This window comes from Helianthus annuus, chromosome 7, assembly GCF_002127325.2.
Source record: "Helianthus annuus cultivar XRQ/B chromosome 7, HanXRQr2.0-SUNRISE, whole genome shotgun sequence".
Taxonomy (NCBI): domain Eukaryota; kingdom Viridiplantae; phylum Streptophyta; class Magnoliopsida; order Asterales; family Asteraceae; genus Helianthus; species Helianthus annuus.
Genome location: NC_035439.2, coordinates 16,441,148 through 16,460,885, shown reverse-complemented (window position 1 = coordinate 16,460,885; position 19,738 = coordinate 16,441,148). Strand labels below are relative to the sequence as shown.

Genomic DNA, 19,738 nt, shown 5'->3' with positions numbered 1-19,738 from the left:
AACTCTTTTGTCTGAATCTCAGAGTTCTCAGGCAGAATATGAGCACGACTTGATTTCACTAAAGGCCGACTTAGAAGAATCAAAATCACTGGTCGCGAAACTGGAAGAAGAACTCGCACAGTTTTCTGTTAAGATAACCGAGCTTACGTCAACAATAGCCACTCTTAAAGAAGAAAAGATACATCTGAACCAGCAACTGCAAGACTCTACAGACAAAGTAACTCAGCTGGAAACTGAGTTGACTCAATCATCCTCGCGCAAACTTCACTAGAAGAGACACAGAGGCCAAATCATTGCTTGAGAAGTCAACGTCTCTCGAGAAACAATTGATGAAGGATGAAATGGGGGGGGATTAGAAGTTAGGGTTTTATATTAGGGGGAAATGATATGCACGTGGTAGGTGGGTAATAAAAGCGACATTAAATGACATATCTACCCTCACGTGACCTGCACATGGTTACATTTAACTGAAAAAACAAACTGGGTTATGCCTAAAGGACAAAACGTGATGGATTTTAAAACATAAAGTACAAAACTTATCAATTTTGAATATAAAGGATAACGCCTGAAAATAGGTATAAAGATAAAAGACAATCCTTGAAATTCACTTAAAAAAGAAGTAGTTAAAAAGAAGAAGAGTAAATTACAAGTTTTGTCCTTTATTTTTGTATCAAATTTCAGGCGGTGTCCTTTACCTTTAAATTGATGAGTTTTATACTTAATGTTTCAAAATCCTGCACGTTATGTCCTTTAGACCTAACTCAGTTATTTATTTATTTATTTTTTTTGCTAAATCAGATCACACAAGGTAGTTTAGTATACCCATTTATTAAAATATATATATTAACAAATAAAACAAAAATAAACTTAAAAATTTAATATTATATATATGTATGTATCTATAGATAACACAAATACCCCTTTCTCCTACCTCTCTAAACTACCACTAAAAGCCACCACCAACCACCTCTCTCAACCTCCACCGCCACCGCTCTCAACCACCAAATATCTTGTAGCCATAGCCCCCATGGGCATCAACACTCCCCAACTAACAGCGTTCAATACTCCATGAGTATGCCAAACATTTACCCACCATCAATAATAATATTAAATTTTCAAAACCACATAATCAAGATTAATAAAGATTGATAAAGATCCAAACTTTTTAATATAAATCAAGTGGGTTCATCTCAATTTTCAAGATTTTTTAATTTTCCAAACAAATATACAAAATCACCAATCAAGATGATATCTTTATTAAATCTTTATCAAACAATAAACACATATAACTAATTTTAAACCACCAAATATATATAAAAAAAACTTACATTTCTCCAGGACCCATCAATATTCCCACGAGCACCACTCTCACCACTAATAAAATCAACTGACCCAAGAGAATTCCGATTATCAGCACCCAACCCATGAATACCCGGAGCTCCATTATTAACCAGACTCACCTACCACACCTGATTAAATCTAGTCCCTCCACTTGGCAACACCAACGTCGCATAAATCACCACATCATCGCGAACCCTCTCAGCAGTGACACTGGGCACATCAAAGCTCAACGGACTAGGTTGCAAACCGGTCTGTTACTGGTTACCGATGAAGTATAGGCTTGAACCGACCCATTTGAACCGGTTACAGCAACAAGAGTAGGTGGTTGCAGAATGTGGGTGTAGATCTAGAGTTTGGGTGGATATAAAATGAGGGAAAAATGGAAGAGTTGGTGAAATGACTTATTTGCTCTCACGTGCAACTCATATGACCTGATGTAACTGAAAAATCTAACTGAGTTAGGGCTAAAAGACAAACCGTGTAACATTTAGAAACATTAACTACAAAACTTTTTAATTTTAAAGGTAAAGGACACTATCTGATATTTGGTACAAAGATAAACGACAAAAACTTGTAATTTACTTATAAAAAAAAAAAAAAAAAAAAAAAGCCCTTAAATGAAATTAGCCGTTTAAAGAAAATAAACAAATCACATGGGCACGCGCTTTCACGCAATCAATATGATAAAGAATGAGTCCCTCTTGTCGGTTGTTATTTTCCGCTCATATAAACAATAAAATCTAGAGACACTGAGAGATCAAGTAAAGACGAATCCTTGCTGATCGTCACTGCTGGTAGCTCCACCGCACCAGTGCACCACCGTCGTCTCACCTCCGTAAGCACCGCCTCTCTCTCCTCTTTATCCACATAATCGTACACCTATACACATTCCTCATTGTAATATACCAATATTCATAGATCTACTCATTCACACAACAAAAAACATCTTCACGTTTGCGTGTGCCCTAATTTTCGTCATTTTCTCTAAATTCTAGTGAATAAAATCATCGAGCCAGTTTAAAAGCCCTAAATCTCTGCAACTGTAACACGAGATGAAGTACGGACTAGTTTGGAATCTGTTTACGTGTTTCGCAGTAGCATTAGTGTTCCTGCAATGCTACTGTTCGGCTGCTGGAGTCGTTACGTGTTCCGGAATGGTGCCGATGGTGTACCGGAGCGATAAGATATCGATAACTGACTTTGGAGCTGTCGGTGATGGTGAAACGTTGAATACGAAAGCGTTTAGAGAGGCGATTTATCGGATCGAGCATTTGAAGCGGAGAGGAGGCACGCTGCTTTATGTGCCTCCTGGTGTTTATGTTACTGAGGCGTTTAATCTTACTAGTAGGATGACTTTGTATCTGGCTAAAGGTGCTGTTATTAAAGCTACACAGGTACTCACTCAATCATTACATTTTACCGTCTCAATTGCAGCTTAAATTTGAATTCTGTGGCTTAAAACTAAAATGTGCTTCATTGCAGTGATTTGTATGGTCTCAGGCTTTGTTTTGTTTTGAATGTGATGAATAATTGCTTGATTTTGTTGAGTCATTGTGTGTTTTATTGAGTTTTGTACTATAACGGTCTAGATCTCACCCCCCTCAGACCCTACCTTAGCTTTGCTATTGGTGGGATATACTGAGTACGATGATGATGATGATGATGATGATGATGTACTATAACGGTCTATTTGTTGCTACGAAACAAAAGGATAATGACAAAATGTGCAGATTTGAAAGCAAACGTTTGATGTTTGGATTGTTGCTTCACGCATGAGACTAGTATATCTGTTTGTTAATATGTGTTTGGATTTGCTACCTTCTGAAAACAAGTATGCCACCTGCTACACATTATGATTTACGATAGATTTGTGTCGATACAGTATTCCAGTTAATGGGCTGGTTAGAACTTAGAAGTGAAATGTGGAATCAGTTTATTACTTTGTTTCATTCAAAAGCGATGAAAATATCTATCTTGATCTACAAAGTTTTTCTTCTTCAAATGCTATTCATGGAAATCTTAAATATTCAAATTCTAAGATGATGATATTTAACAGGATGTCCAAAAACACATTGAATTTTATTTTAATTATATTGTAAATTGGAGTTTCTGCTCTTCAGTAATTTTCAAGATGTCCAAAACCACTTATTCTGCACTATTGCTAATTGAAGCAAGTAATAAAATGAGTGGATAATATTGTGTTTGATAGAATAATACTTTGCCCATCCTGATGAGTTAACTAGTGGCCCACAAAACATAGAGCGCAGTAAAGCTTACTTCTGAAGGAGACGTCATATAAGGAAATGGACGATAACTCGATAAGTAAGTTTAGTGGGTTCCTATATTTGCATGCGGGACCAATGTCATGTGCATACACTTGTTGCATTCTGGGAAATAAATATAGACAGCTATACAAAGGATGGCATTATTAGTTTAGTCCCACCAATAAAGCTTCCTCTTTTGTTATTAATTATCTAAATATAAGCCATATGTTTTTTTTAAGTTGATTGTAGTCCACAACCTTTCTCAATTCTTACATAGATAATTCTTTTAAGCATTTTATAATTTGTGACTTTCACAAAAATTAATGTATTTTTTAAAATGGAAAAGCATACCAATTGTTTTTTCTTTAAAAAAATATATTATTAACTTATATAATTTGGACTTGAAATTCTCTTGGCCCTTTCGTCCAGAAAGTGATTAAGTCTAAAATTTATACGTTGTACCATAAGCAGGTTAAGATTCACAAGTTATACACTTAGAAATAAAGTTAAAAAAGACTCAAGATAAACATCTTTGTTATGGCTATAAGAGTCAAAGGAAAGGAAATAAACAAATGATTCATGAAATAGTTTCTTTCATAGTTGTGTGTTAAACTTCCATGCTATTCAGTTAATATCTATGATATATCGGTTATGTAAAATGTCGGTCAGAAAATCGATACCGATATTATCGGTGATATTGACCGATATTTAACTGATATAGCACCGGTATTTGACCGATATAACCGATATATCACCAATATTTGACAGATATATCACCGATTTTCCCGATATCAGTACCTTTCTTCTTAGTTCTACCATTCGTCTTTCTTCTTATTGCTGCTATTAGTGTTTTTAAGTCTTAATTGTTGATTGTTAGTGTTAAAATGTTAGTTTTTTGAGTCTTAATCAGTTCCTACTTGCTACAGTTGTTATTGCTATGCAAGTTGCAAAGGTTTATTTGTTAATGTTAGGAGAGTATACCGAATTGTTAGTGTTAAAATGCTATATATATAAAGTCTGGATGATATTAAAATTACCGATATCCCAAATATCGGTCCTTGACCGATATCTGATATTTTACCGCGTTAACCGCATAGCTTCCATAACAAGCTGTGATACTCGCAATAGGTAAACTAGTGAATCTTCCTTGAAAACTCCTGAAAACCAAAATGAAATATGGAAACCATTACAAGTGCCATGAAGAAACCAAGAGCAAATTAACTAGAATCTACTATATTCCAATGGCTTTTACAATGTAGTATGTTTTCATTTATGCTTCAGGACACATCAAACTGGCCTCTAATTGCTCCATTGCCTTCTTACGGAAGAGGGAGAGAACGTCCAGGGGGAAGGTACATGAGCTTCATCCACGGAGACGGTTTGCATGATGTGATTATTACTGGTATGTATAAATAACGTATTGCATCAACTGCTCTATTCTTTGAATATTATTTTGATGTAAACATAATATATTTCAGGTGAAAATGGGACGATAGATGGGCAAGGTGATGTGTGGTGGAACATGTGGAGACAGAGAACGTTGCAGTTCACTCGACCAAATCTTGTTGAGTTTAAGGATTCTCGAGGCATCATCATTTCTAATGTCATCTTCAAGAATTCACCCTTCTGGAACATTCATCCTGTTTACTGCAGGTATCATGTAAACATGGCTAAAACTGAGTGTAATTAGGGTTGTAAATGAACCAAACGAACACGAACAAGGCCTTGTTCGTGTTCGTTCATTAAGGAATGAACATGTTCATGGACGGTTCACGAATGCTTACCGAACGAACTGTTCATGAACACTTATTGAACGTTGACGAACACAAATGAACATAAACAAATGTTCATTAACATACCGAACGTAGACGAACACGAACAAACATAAACAAATGTTCATGAACATAAATGAACACAAATAAACGTTACATATACACTTAAAAATACAATCAACATTTTTTATCAGAAAGATTACGAAGAATCCACCAAACATAAATAAATACTTAACATAACTAACACAAAAATTTAAAAGCTTGTCAAGCTTTAACATAAACTGAAATTGAAATGATCAAATGAGGGATGTTGAAAGAGGCGTATAGTATAACTATGGTTTCAAATGATCAAGCTAAAGCCCATAATATAAAAATATAACCTAAAAAAAACTTTTAGATAAACCAACACAAATGAGCATAAATGAACACATTACCGAACGTTCGCGAACATAAACGAACGAACGCAACCTCTGTTCATGTTTGTTTGTTTAACTTATCGAGCAAAATTTCTTGTTCGTATTTGTTCATCATTTATTATGCGAACGAACATAAACGAACTTCCCGCTGAACGGTTCACGAATTGTTCGCTGAACATTCGGTTCATTTACAGCCCTAAGTGTAATTCTAGAGGTTGCAAAGTTGGTCAAAACTGGTTTTGGTTGATCCAAATACTTCCTACATTTTCTAACTATTTGTACAAATAATTAATGTGTTATGTATGATTACAAAAACTAGATCATAACAATAATAAATTATTTTCTTATACAACGTGATGGTGGGAGGTTTTACGCCGTAAAGATACATTTTGTACAACTTTAGACCTTATAGAGATGCAAACATGACCTAAACTGCAAATATGCGATTCCTTTAATTATATTGTACATGGTGAAACTTTTATTGAGGTAGTCATTTAATTTCTTGAAATTTGATTATATATATTTATTTATTTTTGTTTACATGCAGCAATGTTGTTATTCGGTATGTCACAATATTGGCTCCACCCAGCTCTCCCAACACAGATGGGATTGATCCAGGTACACGATATGAAACAAAAAACCACCATATTCATTTACTTGTTTACCATAAATTCTTGGGCTGTTCATGGCTTGATTTGAAATCGCCAAACGGGTCATTGGTTTGGTTCATTATAAGAATTTCGGTTGGTCAATTTAGGAGTTTCCAAACCGTACTGAATGGTTTGGTTTACGGTTTATAGAATTTTCAAATATCGTTACATAAGTTATATTGATTCAGATTCAAGCTCCCATGTTTGCATAGAGGACTCCTACATTTCCGTCGGAGATGACCTCGTTGCTGTAAAGAGTGGATGGGATCAATACGGAATCGCTTACGGGCGTCCCAGTAACGACATCACAATCCGACGAATCACCGGATCGTCTCCGTTCGCCGGAATTGCAGTCGGAAGTGAAACTTCCGGTGGGGTAACAAACGTATTAGCAGAACACATAACCCTATCAAACACCGGCATCGGAATCCATCTAAAAACAAACATCGGTAGAGGTGGAATCATAAGAAACATTACCATTTCCAACGTTTTCATGGAAAACGTCCGGAAAGGAATCAAGATAGCCGGTGATGTAGGCGACCACCCTGACGAAAACTACAACCCAAATGCACTACCGGTTATGAAACATATAAGGATTAAGAATGTGTGGGGTGAAAAGGTCCTGCAAGCTGGCTTGATCAAGGGTTTGAAGAACTCGCCGTTCACAGACATTTGTCTTGCAAACATACACCTATCTGGGTCAAGTGGTTCGAGAAATGATCCATGGACGTGCTCAGATGTAAGTGGTGGCGCGGTTCAAGTTAGCCCATCGCCGTGTTCAGAGTTAATCAGCCGTAGTCAAACCGGTGTGTGCACTATTCCTTTCTGAATGTATCATAGTGTGTAATAATTTCAACTTCAAATTCTGTATTATTGCAATTAATATATAATTTATTTGGTTACATGGACTTTAATTTTGGGGATAAAGATGAACTATCTGTTGACGTTTGTTTCCTCCAACTTCTTTTTAACATTGAAAAATGAATAAAAATATATACATACATCAAATCATTGTCGTAATCACCAAAATTAACCAAACCGTGATACTGAAGTGTTGAATAAAAATCCAGTTAAGACTAATTTTTATGTTTTTTAATATGAAGGTTTGTAATTTGTGAAAATTACCAAAAGATGTATTTTATTGATAAATTTCAACGAAATGGCTACTGACTTCAATTTTATAAAAAAAAAAAAAAATCTGAACGGCAAATTTGGATACCACTATGAAAACAGCCGATCATATTCATCTCCACTAGGCATAATGTCTATACACCAATTCAGGTGAAAACCCAATAAATATGAGAAAAACCTCCCTTGTGAAAATCGAACCGAGAACCTATTGGTCTCAAAGCCTTATCACATCCTCAAGATGCCACCAGGGCTATAAAGCCTTAGGCCGATTTTATAAAATTCGTCTAAGAATATGACGTGTCCAAACATCAGATTTTGCGCACGAAGAAGTCGCAGTTTGCAGCCTAAATTTAAAGAATGATACCTTACGACAATATCTCAACAATGTTTTTTTGTAACGGATTCCTTTCGACAATTCTCTCAACAAACCTCTTTAACAAATTTCTCAGCAAACTTCTCTTTAACATTTTCTAAGCAAGTTAGTCGAGAGGAGGAGGTGCAGGGCTGTAAAACGAGCCGAGCCAGCAGAACCGAACCAGGGTGGGCTCAGGCTCGGCTCGTTTAAAAATCGAATCGAGCTGAGCCGGCTTTTTTTTAACAAGCTGGAAAGTTGGGCTCGGGCTCGGCTCTTCAATAGCTCGAGCCAGCTCGTCGAGCCGGCTCGTTTGTTTAAAAAAAGTTTATTTTTTATACTTTTTTACACATAATTATATACATAAAACCAAAAAAACATTATTTAGGGTAATATAATAGTAATTTTGAGTAAACTATAAATAAAATGAATAAGAAAAAATTCTATGTTATTTACCTTAAGATACATATATTTTTTAAATCAATATTACTAATTAATATTATAGCTTAACAATTTATTTCTTTCGATAAAAAAATAACCATATTACTAATTAAAAAATATTTCTTAAATATATTAGAATACACACACATATATAATTTGGGGTTGAGTAAAATGCACAAAACGTCCTTTATGTTTCCTCAAACTTGCAGTTTCCAACCTTTATGTTTAAAACTTACTAAAACCACCCTTTAAGTTTATTTTTGTTACGGGTTCAATCCTTTATGAATAACCAAGTTAATTTCACCAGTCAATTCCCTCACATGCATAACACGTGAGAGTTTATTCGTCATTTTGGTCGATCTTCTTATAAAACCCACTGAAAACCCTTCCCTGGACAATCTAAATTCTGATCAATTCAGATCACCCACAAAATTCCGATCATCACTCACAAACCAAGTGACTTTTTACAAACAACATGACCCGGTTGACTCAATTAATCAGTTGACCATTCTTGACCCGTTGACTGTGTTAACCCCCACATTGAGTCACCCATTGGCGAAGTATAGAAGGGGCGGGGAGGGGTGCCCGACCCCCCGAACTTTTTGCTCAGTAGTGTTATATATGTAGTTTACGTATAGAAATTTTTGGGTATATACGTTTTCGATCCCCCCGGTTCCATAGAATTTTTTTGGTTATACGTTTTCGCCCCCCCCCCCCTCCAGTCATTCGGGTCAAGCTTCGCCCCTGGAGTCACCTCCAGACGGTCCCGAACTCGATCTTGAGTGTCATCACACCACTGCCACAACCTCTAACAACTTCAACAACCACCATTCAACTCCACCGGTCAGATCAATGAACCACACCCAAAGTTTCCATCAAAACTACTCAAGGAGACATTATGTACCAAACAAAAGGAAACAACAGGTGTCGAGAGAGTAACCTGTTATACCGGAAAAATATTATTGTCGACATCGCCGGAAACTGTTCAACTCCAAGACCACTGGAAACCACCATCCAAATCCTACCTCCAGAACACCACTAACCTCCACTATGTACTTCTGTTGTAAACCACCCATCACCACCGTAGCTTCGACGATCTCTACCATGGAAAACTACTATCTCCGTCGTCACACCATCGATGTCGATCATCTTTGTTATTTGTCTTCGTTGTAAAAAGAGACCGGCCGGTTTCTCTCTCTCTCTCTATCCTCCTCCTCCTCTCTCTCCAGTTTCTCTCTCTCTCTATATGATGCCTCTTCCTTTCTCTCTCTACTGAACTTTCTCTTTCTACTAATCTTGAATGGAATGTGTGTGCCATTTGAAAGAAAAAGAAGGGGAACACATTTTGAGGATTGGTGAAGCTTGCACAAGAAACTAAAATAGATCAAAAGGGGTTTATAAGAATATCAATCAAAATGACGAATATACCCTCACATGTTATGCATGTGAGGTAGTTTAACTGGTGAAATTAACTTGGTTAGTCATAAAGGATTGAACTCGTAATAAAAATAAACTTAAAGGATGTTTTTAGTAAGTTTTAAACATAAAGGTTGGAACCTCCAAATTTCAAAAAGAGTTAATTACATAGTTAGTCCCTGTGGTTTGCACAAAGTAACATTCTTGGGTACTAATAGTTTAAAATTACATTCTAGGGTATTAACTTTTCGTTTTGTAACGTTTGGAGGTATTAACGTTATTTGTAGGTTTAAAATCACATTCTATTAGTACCTAAATATGTTATTTTATGCAAACCACAGGGACTAACTATGTTAATACCCTAGAAGTTAATACCACCAAACGTTACAAAATGAAAAGTTAATACCCTAGAAGGTAATTTTAAACTATTAGTACCTAAGCATGTTATTTTGTGCAAATCACAGTGACTAACTACGTAATTAACTCTTTCAGAAAACATAAAGGACGTTTTGTGCAATTTACTCTTTGGGGTTAAATTTAAATGAGCCAAACAAGCAAGCCAATGAGCCAACTAACGAGTGAGCCACGAATTGAACCTACCTTGGCTCGGGCTCGGCTCTTTACAAATCGAGCCGAGCCGAGCAAGCTCGTTTAAAACCGAGCTGACTTTGAACTTTTTTAAACGAACTTTGAGTGATCCTTGAGCTATGGGCTTTTCGAACAGCCCTAGAGAGGAGTGTAAGAAAATTTTAAGAATAGTTGGGAAAAGTGTGTAATAGTTAAGATATGTAACATTTAATAGAATCAACTTTTTTTTACTTTAGAAACATACATATATTTTTTGTATTTATTTATTTTTTTTGTTAGAGTAAATTATAACTTTTGTCCGTTATTTTTACACCAAATTACAGGCGGTGTCCTTTGTCTTTAAAATTGACATTTTTTTGTACTTAATGTTTCCAAATGCTACACGCTTTGTCCTTTAGTCCTAACTTAGTTATAATTTTCTGTTAAACTTGATCATGATCATGTGCCTTGCATGTGAGGGTATTTTTGTCATTCACCTTTTCAAGGATTAATTATGTAAATAATTTAAACACCCACCATTTTAATAAAAGAACTACTTTAAGAACAAAAGAATTAACAAAATAAAAAAGGGTATATACATTTATATATAAATAAAAAGATTTGTATCATCACCAAGTAATAAATCACAAAAGGATCCACCACTACCACTAAGTTATTAATCACAAAGATCTAAGACACTTCTATACAACATCAAAGAAATCAATGTGAATGAAGTTGACACTTATAGGAATCAAAATTTTAGATAAAAGAAGTCGAAACAAGTCAGCGAAGTGGAAGGCAGAAGCTGTGAATCAAAATTTAAAGCTGCAAAATCAAAGATAAGAATCTATACCCACTATTGTTACCCATTGAAGTGAAACTTCTGACGACCCTTGATGAAGATCACCACCAACAAAACCCCTTAACATAAATCAAACACTAGTTTTCGACGACGGTTTTATTTGGGGGTTTTAAGAAACCGCTCGATTAAGGATGTTAGGAGTGGTTAAACACTTGAGAGTGGCAAACTAAAAAATCAGCCAATCAGAGTGCGCCACGTCAATCAGTGAAAATTGTTTAAACTTTGGTGAAAAGTGTTGGCAATGGTTTAGACATTTGGTGAAGTGGTAAACTTTATAAATAAAAAAGGAAAAAGATGTGATTGGTTGAGATTGGAATGGACCCCACCCCACACCCCTCTCTCTCTCTCCTTCATCCCTTCCCCGCGTCGGCATGCACCCACTGAATCTCCCCCCATTTCGTCAAACACCCACGCGACAAAGGTGTTGGCATTGGTTTGCCACAGTTTACCGAATCGGTAAAGTGGGTTTGCCGAAGCCCTTTCCTAACACCCTAAGACCTTATTAGACCACTTCAGATACATCCATTTCAGACCCTAGTCGCTGCCTTTTTTCTCCTTCGTTGGAACCCTAACCCGTCACTCTAACCTGCTCGATCACCACGGTCGTCGCCATCGGTGTGTTCCTTCACTGCAAAGTCATCCGCTTCTCGTCTCCTGGCTTCATCATCGGAACATAAGTGTTGGTGGGTGGTGCAATCTAGTGGTGGTAGGTGGGAGTGGTTGTGGTGGCGTTTTAGTGTAGAGAGAAAAGTAGAGTTAGGAAGAGTGGTGGTGGAAGGAGGTTGGTGATGGTGCAGAGAGATAGAGGGAGTAGAGAGAGAATGTTTGTTTAGAGAGAGGAAGCAATGAGTTGATATATATTATTTCAATTTTTTCTTTGAACAGGGAAAATACAATTATACCCTCATTTGCAAGGTAAATGGTTTGATCTAACAAATAAAATTAACTGAGTTAGGGCTAAAGAACGTAACGTGCAAAATTTTGTAATATAAAGTACAAAACCCGTAAATTTTAAAGGCAAAGGACACTGCCTGCAATTTGGTGTAAACATAAAGGACAAAACCTGTAATTTACTCTTTTCGTTAATTCTAGTGTAGGATTCTTTTTAAATTAGAGTAAAATGTCATTTTAGTCCTTGTGGTTTAGGCAGTTTTGACACTTTAGTTTAAATGTTTCATTTATAGCATGTGAGTTTAAAAAGGTTTTAACATTGCCATTTTAGTCTAACTGACTTAACCCCATTTATTAACCTCAATTTGTCAGGGTCATTACCCTTATTATTTTAATTAAACCTTTATTATGCCCACCATTTTATTTCCCCTATTTATACAAACCTTAATTTATGAAACTTATTATATATTTGTAGCAAAATCCTTCAGAAGTCTTAACAATTTAGTTTATATTTTCTACAGAAAAATGGCATTCAAAACCACTTCTTTGAGCCACAATATCTCCGATGATGGCCGAAGAGAAATCACGGTCAAAGAGTGCAAGAGATGGTCGATGAGGTTCAGCACTGATAAAGACGACCAGATCAGCAAATTGGAGCTTCAGCAGATTGTTAAGACCACCGAAGGTTGGTTTTCTAGCAAATTATTAAGGCCACCGGAGGCTGGTTTTCCAGCAGATTGTTAAGGCCACCCTAGGTTTAGGCTCATTTTTTTTCCAGGGCCTCCATTTTTAGTTCTGCTCATGTATATAATTATCGTATTGGGCTCACTAGTTAGGGATTAGGGAAAACTAATGGGGGAATTAAGGAGTGGAATTCAGGGTAAGGGAAAACTAATGGGCAAATTATTAAGGCCACCGGAGGCTGGTTTTCCAGCAGATTGTTAAGGCCACCCTAGGTTTAGGCTCATTTTTTTCCAGGGCCTCCATTTTTAGTTCTGCTCATGTATATAATTATCGTATTGGGCTCACTAGTTAGGGATTGGGGAAAACTAATGGGGGAATTAAGGAGTGGAATTCGGGGTAAGGGAGCCAGAGGAGATGGTGGGTGGTGAGGACGGCTGTGACAACTAAGATTTTTGAGGTTAACTCTGTTAACACAACTCCATTTTCTTTAACATTATCATACACATTCATTATTGCATTACACTTGATTAAGGTTAATTAAGTATGTTACATAGTACACAAACACCCGCATAACGGAAATTCAATGAATTAATCGAATTACCGAACAACACACGAACATGTCCGCGAACATTGGTGATTAAGTGACATAATAATTCAAGAAAGGTTAATTGGATATATAATGTGAATGTATATGATTTTCGGTATCTACGTGTATTATGTGTAAATTACGTGCATTGCTTGTTTTTACGTGGGGTTGTTCGGTTTCATTTTTTATCTGTTTGTGTCAATTTCTAGAAAAATATAAGCTTGCGGAATTATTGAAAAATTAATGTCTTTAATTGATCATGGTTTATAAATTTACAAAAGCCCAAACTAGAGACCTTGGTTTAAAAAAACATAACTCAACCCAAACCCTCCCAAATTCGTCCATCCTTCCCCATCTCCTCTATTTTACGAATTCAACCTGCACCCACACAAACCCTAGTTCATCCCATGAAGCTTGATCTTGGATCTTGGATGCAATTTTGATCATTCCCTACACTATACAACGCAAATAAGTAACTAACTTATCTTCAATTCAATATTTTTCAAGTTTTAATATGAAATTATCACAAAACCCTAGATTACCCAAACAACCGAAACTTATTTAAAAATAATGAAATACATCATGTACATATGTCGATTTTGATATTAATGGATGTTGATTGTAAAAATTGTGCATTACAAGCATGCATAGAGATTAGGTGTAACAACCCGACTTTTCGGATCATTACCTGTTGCTTTCACTTCGACTTGTGACCATATTGTACTCCGAGATTCGATATAAACAAAGGGTTATGTTATACTAAATACTTTTTCATCAAACCGCACCACTACATGTTTAAACACTTTATATTCGCAACGCTTATGCAACACGAATTACAGAGAATTATGCTATTTAAATTACCGACGTGTTTGTTTGGTTACCATACGCCTCCGCATTGGCTTATCACAACTAACATGCTAAATAGCAAACACTGTTATTAGTAGTAGTAATGTGATAACGTGTGTTCTTATGTGTTTTACTTGTGTATGCTTATTATGTTTATTGTTACTCGCAAACGCTATCGCAACGCAAACTCAAGGCTACTCGCACAACTCGATTTATCCCTCGAAAATGCAACGCAACTCGAAACTCAATGTTACACTAAAAATACTTAAAGTACCAATACTACCTTACACAACAAAACGCATTAAACGGGCACCCTACACGCGAAACGAGGATTTCGTTGCACAAAACAACACCTTTGTTCGAAGCCAGGCAGCTTCGTACGAACGCACTGCCTTCGTATGAAGGCAGTCGATTCGATCCAGGTCTTCTGTACGAACCCACCATCTCTATAAATACCCAAGCCCTCCTCATTCATTCTCACTTGCTGATTTCATATCGAAACTCTGCCGAATTCCCGTCCGACCATTTTCAAGTAAGATTTAACAGTTTTATTCAATTATGCAATGTTTTCCATAGGAATCACTTCGTTTTCATCTAAACTCTTATGTTTTCACTTAAAAACATTCATTTTTTTGCTTAACTTCTTATTTTCTTCATAAATTCCTATTTTCACAAAAAAAAAACCTTCATCTTTTTCATCAAAACTTCTTCTTTCATCACTGATTTACACTTAACCAAGTGTATTGGGACTAACTTCAGTTTCCCAAGTTAGAAATCTGTTGATTTCACACTCACCAAGTGTTAAGTCTAAGTGAAAACCTTTCAAAACTTGTTTATACTTTCTTTTACACCAAAACGGACCAAAAACGACATGTATCTCATTCACTGAATAGTGGACCGACGTAATGTCGAAACCAGCTTGAAAAGGACTCGGAAACACATCCGATTCAGGCGAAAACACAGCACCGAATGCCAAAAACAGCCACGTCTATGAACTGGTCTGTTCTGTGCGAAGCCAGCTTCGTACGAAGGCACTGCCTTTGTACGAAGGCATATGGCCTCGTACAAAGGCGCTGCCTTCGTACGAAGGCACTGGTTTTACACTTAACAGCGTGATTCCCACTCGTGACGGAATTAAAGACCTCCCCGACTTTAAGTTTAATCAGTAGCTTAAGGGTGGATGGATGAACACTCGATTTTCCAAAGACGACGCGAAGACACTCGATTTTGGACAATAGAAGCAACACGTGTACGAAGACCCACCTTCGTACGAAGGCACCAGCTTCATACGAAGCTTCTATTTCCCCACCAACACTCTGATTTTCGACTATTTCAGCACTTTGGAGGACTTATGCTTCTGTTCCCGTACGCAGGCTGACCCGACGCTCCCTTCAATCCATTGAGGATCGTGTTTCTTGATTAGTACACGCTCTGTGCGTATACTCGAACCCATTTTCATTTGACGCACTTTTGGGTGTTACATACTTTCTTTATCAAAACACAACACACAACACAAACACTCTATAAACGCTAACCGCTCCCGCATGCTATACGTGATTTGTTGAATCCTTGTTACTATGCTTACACAGTGTTACACTAAACCATCTTTAGCAACGATAGTACTATAGTTTGGACTCAGCACCTGTTTGACAGGGGTTGCTAAGGATCACATTACTTTAGTTCACGTGTTCACTTCGGTGAACATGTGTCGCGCATACTCTACATCGCAGTGACGTGGTTAGGTGGTATCGTTGTTGGTAGTTACATGCTTCGCCCGTTACGTGTTACATGCTGGTTATGCGTAAACGCTTTTATACTATAACTATGCAAACTTGTGTACTCACCTTTACTTTATGTATTGACTTTTATTTTAACGTATGTAACGGGTTGATGGATTGTTATGCTGGAACCAAGATAGGAAGTCTAGAAACCCGCAAATAAAAATCTAGGTTGTCGGACTTGTTTTGTTTAAGAGATGTGAACTCTGAGATAACCGTTTTTGAAATATTTGTTTATTGGTATGGGACAATGAACCTTTAAAATATTGTCATTTAATAGTTGTTATGGATTCTCTTGAGCAATTTGGTTCGCCTAGTGCCGCGCCCCGATGATTCCGCCGCCGGTTGGGGTGTGACAGATTGGTATCAGAGCCATGACTATAGGGGATTAGGTCGAGTCATGTAGAATTGACCTAGTCTATAGTCTAAGTACCAAAACAGACCCTTCGTACGAACCCACTTGGGGCTTTGTACGAACCCACATGATTTTTCTCTAGTGCGAACCCACCAACGGTGGCTTGTACGAACTCAAGATATTACACCTTCGTACGAACGCACATACAACTTCGTACGAAGGAGCCTTTCCTGAGGCGAAATGCTACATGCCTTTTCTAAGGCTAACACAGTACACACGTTTTCGAAAACGCTCACATAACACAAACGGGTGATTGCGTCGAGATTAGGTGTGAAAACCAAGAATTCTCGATAAGATCACTCACCCTGCGTATTTTACTCTTAGCACGAGAATCTTTCGTTGAGGTAGGAGTGAAATCCACATCTCAATGAAATTTTCCATCTCTATCTTGTAGTTTTACCACAGCTAGGAGCAAGTTGTTAGGCTAGGGCTGAAACCCGTATATTAATGACTTGTTCCATTCCCTACTTCGATTTTACAAATCTCACCAAAGTCTCGACTGTTCCAACGACACGAGTCACGTAGTAGTTAGAAGGATGAGTGCTGTTCGTCGTATTACGGTGAGAGCACAGTCTATTAGGCCAAAGCGTGTACTCAAATTCGCGGGGAATAATCGAATCACTTTGGATAGTCGACGTCTAACACCCAAGGCACTCTATTTCGTTTTAAGCCGCAGTCGCCGAATTTACGCGTCATCGCTTTTACTGTGTTATGTTTCGAATTTATGAATTTTGGTTTCGATTTCTCGCTTACTTCTCACCGCTTTACAAAAACGCGCACAACTCACACAAGTTTGTCGTAATCTAAAACGCTAACCAATCGCAAACAAACTAAGTAGCCTCATGTGCTAAACTCGTCGCTTACGCTACTCGCTATCGCTCGCAACTCTCGAACGCGCTACGCGCCCTTGAAAGATACGTGAATACGTGCAAAATATGTGTTTACATGAATTATGTGTTCCTACATGCTTATGTGTATACATGCCTATGTGAATTATGTGCATACGTGAATATGTGCCTACGTGTTCCTGAGCTTTATGGAGTAATAATAATAATAATATGGGTTGTAAAACGCTAGACTTTTCAAAACGAAACCCTGCATAATCGAATCTCGTCTAATCTCTCAGAATGATGCCTGCTGCAGAACCTACACCCGACAATGTCTTCCTTCGGTTCTCACACTCACCGAAATGTTCAGAGGAACAAAGCTGACATGCGCATCGCTTCTCTTGTGGCCAAGGAAATGGCCAAGGTCATACCACAAATTGTCAGTGAAATCAATGAGGTTAGAAGCAAATCTTCTGTTGAATCAAAGAGTGACGCACCTAAAGCTCCCTTCAGCTTCAAACAATTCAAGGCCTGTGGTCTTGCAAACTTTACTGGTGAAGATGGACCCAACGTAATGTTTCAGTGGTTTGACTCGATCGAAGTCACCTTTCGTCAAAGCGGATGTCCTGAAAATCTCCGCACTGTGAATCCTACTTGAGTCTTCCAGTCCATGGAACTGGATTAGTGGACCACTGAGCGCAACAGGCGCAGTAACGATGCAGCCTATGGCCTCTCATGGGAGGAGCTTAGGGAGCTCATGGTGAAGGAGTTTTGTCCTCCTCACGAAGTCCACAAGCTGGAAGATGAATTATGGCACATCAAGCACGAGGGAGGTGACAACGCTGGTCTCACCGCTCATTTCAAATAGTTGAGCATTATCTGTCCTAGTCAGGTGGACACGCCTGATAAGACCATCAAGAAGTATACTCGCGCTCTCCCCGATTGTGTAGCTGACTTTGTTCAGGAAACGAGACCTACCACCATCGAGGAAACCTACCAACTCGCAGCTGAGATCAACGAGAAACGAGTTTTGAATGGAGCTTTCAAAACCTCGACCAAGAGTCTCAATCAAGTTACCGCTACTCCCACTACGGACAATGCAGCATCTCAAGGTTCAAAGTCTTCACACCAAAGTCGCAAGCGGAGGAACAACAACAACAACAATAAGAACTATGTGACTACCACCGCAGCACCACTCAACGCAATCCCCGCACCGCCCAACAACCAGAATCGTCAAGTTGCTGTTACCAACGCACCGCCTGCCAAAAGTGCGTACACTGGTGCTCACCCTCTGTGTCCTACTTGCACCTATGTCACACCCCGATCTCCACGTGTCTCACCGGTGGGGCCGGTGGGGGATTACCGTGACGATGTTGGCAACAATATAGTCAAACCACACAATTATATAATGCACAGCGGAAGCTTAAGATAAATAAATATATTTCAACCTCTGGTTGTAATATCAAATGTATTACAGAAGTCGATTATATCCACAGCGGATCAAAATAAATAAATGTTGTTCATTCAGATACGGCATCGAGTTTGCGAGACTATTCGTGATGCTTAGGCAGCTAATACCAGCCAAATTCGTATAGTACCTGCACTTAATCTTTTTGGGGAAAATACGTCAGTTTACACTGGTAAATACATTCAACTGACACATTTGAAAATGTTTATTAAAATTGATTTGAATGCACAAGGCACAAACTCTTTTATAACTTGGGAAAATTATAATAAAATCTTGTGAACGTTTTACATGTTCTTTTATGCGTTCAGTAGCCCGGGTCGTGCCGGGTTAAAGATTTATAGACACACCACATTGCGTAAAACCGTAGTATAAAAACCAACGGCTACGTCTTTTAATTTAATGTCGACACTTTATACCGGGTGTACGCCTACACCGGGATGTCGATGGTCGTGGCCATTTCGTAAAATGATGCCAAGGATATCCGGGACAACGGTCATTAAACCCCCCAAAGGCTTATAAGAAACAAAACTGTTTAAATGAGCCGATCATATTATTTAATTAACCACCTAAGCGATGGAAGAATACAATGCTCAATCAAGCGGTATTAATATACCGTAACCCAAGCCCATATAGGGGAAATAAGTTAAAGTATTTACCTTTGCAAGTATATTTCCTTAATTTGAATTAAATCACCGATAGCTTTTACTGGGGCTCCTAATCTGGAACGAAGGTTTTAATTAACCTCTTAGAATCCTAACGAGTCTTTATAATGGTCGTAGCCTAGACCGGTTGGTTCCGATATATATAGATATGGTTTAATCGCGTGAAAAGGCGAAAACCGAGAATGGAGTGTGATTCTGACCCAACAAGTTCAGAGACTTGTTTTATATGGGTTTATGGTTCACACTCTGGAATTTGGGGTTCAAATAATATAATTTGACCCGTATCGGCTAATTTATGAAAACTAGTTTCATAAGCCGAACCGTGCGCGCAATAGGCGAAACGGTTAACCATGAGAGTCGTACACTTAT

At 37.8% G+C, this 19,738-nt stretch overlaps 1 protein-coding gene across 2 annotated transcripts; it reads left to right on the top strand.

Annotated features, from left to right (window-relative positions):
* The first annotated feature begins 2,015 nt into the window (after positions 1–2,015).
* On the top strand, positions 2,016–7,357 carry LOC110868007 (probable polygalacturonase). 2 transcript variants are annotated; one of them, XM_022117084.2, is made up of 6 exons: positions 2,023–2,176; positions 2,337–2,735; positions 4,887–5,007; positions 5,084–5,258; positions 6,341–6,411; positions 6,632–7,357. In XM_022117084.2, exons 2-6 carry the CDS (start codon positions 2,394–2,396, stop codon positions 7,270–7,272), a joined length of 1,350 nt encoding a protein of 449 aa, XP_021972776.1. In that variant the 5' UTR covers positions 2,023–2,176; positions 2,337–2,393; the 3' UTR covers positions 7,273–7,357. The 2 variants fall into 2 exon arrangements, with proteins under 2 accessions (XP_035831021.1, XP_021972776.1); XM_035975128.1 differs by having other exon boundaries at positions 2,016–2,735.
* Positions 7,358–19,738: the final 12,381 nt, after the last annotated feature.

Excerpts from the sequence above, each read along its gene's own strand:
- LOC110868007 (XM_035975128.1), top strand. The coding sequence starts at position 2,394 with ATGAAGTACGGACTAGTTTGGAATCTGTTTACGTGTTTCGCAGTAGCA. Across the intron at positions 2,736-4,886 it reads CTGTTATTAAAGCTACACAG|GACACATCAAACTGGCCTCT; the intron begins GTACTCACTCAA and ends TTTATGCTTCAG. Across the intron at positions 5,008-5,083 it reads GCATGATGTGATTATTACTG|GTGAAAATGGGACGATAGAT; the intron begins GTATGTATAAAT and ends AATATATTTCAG.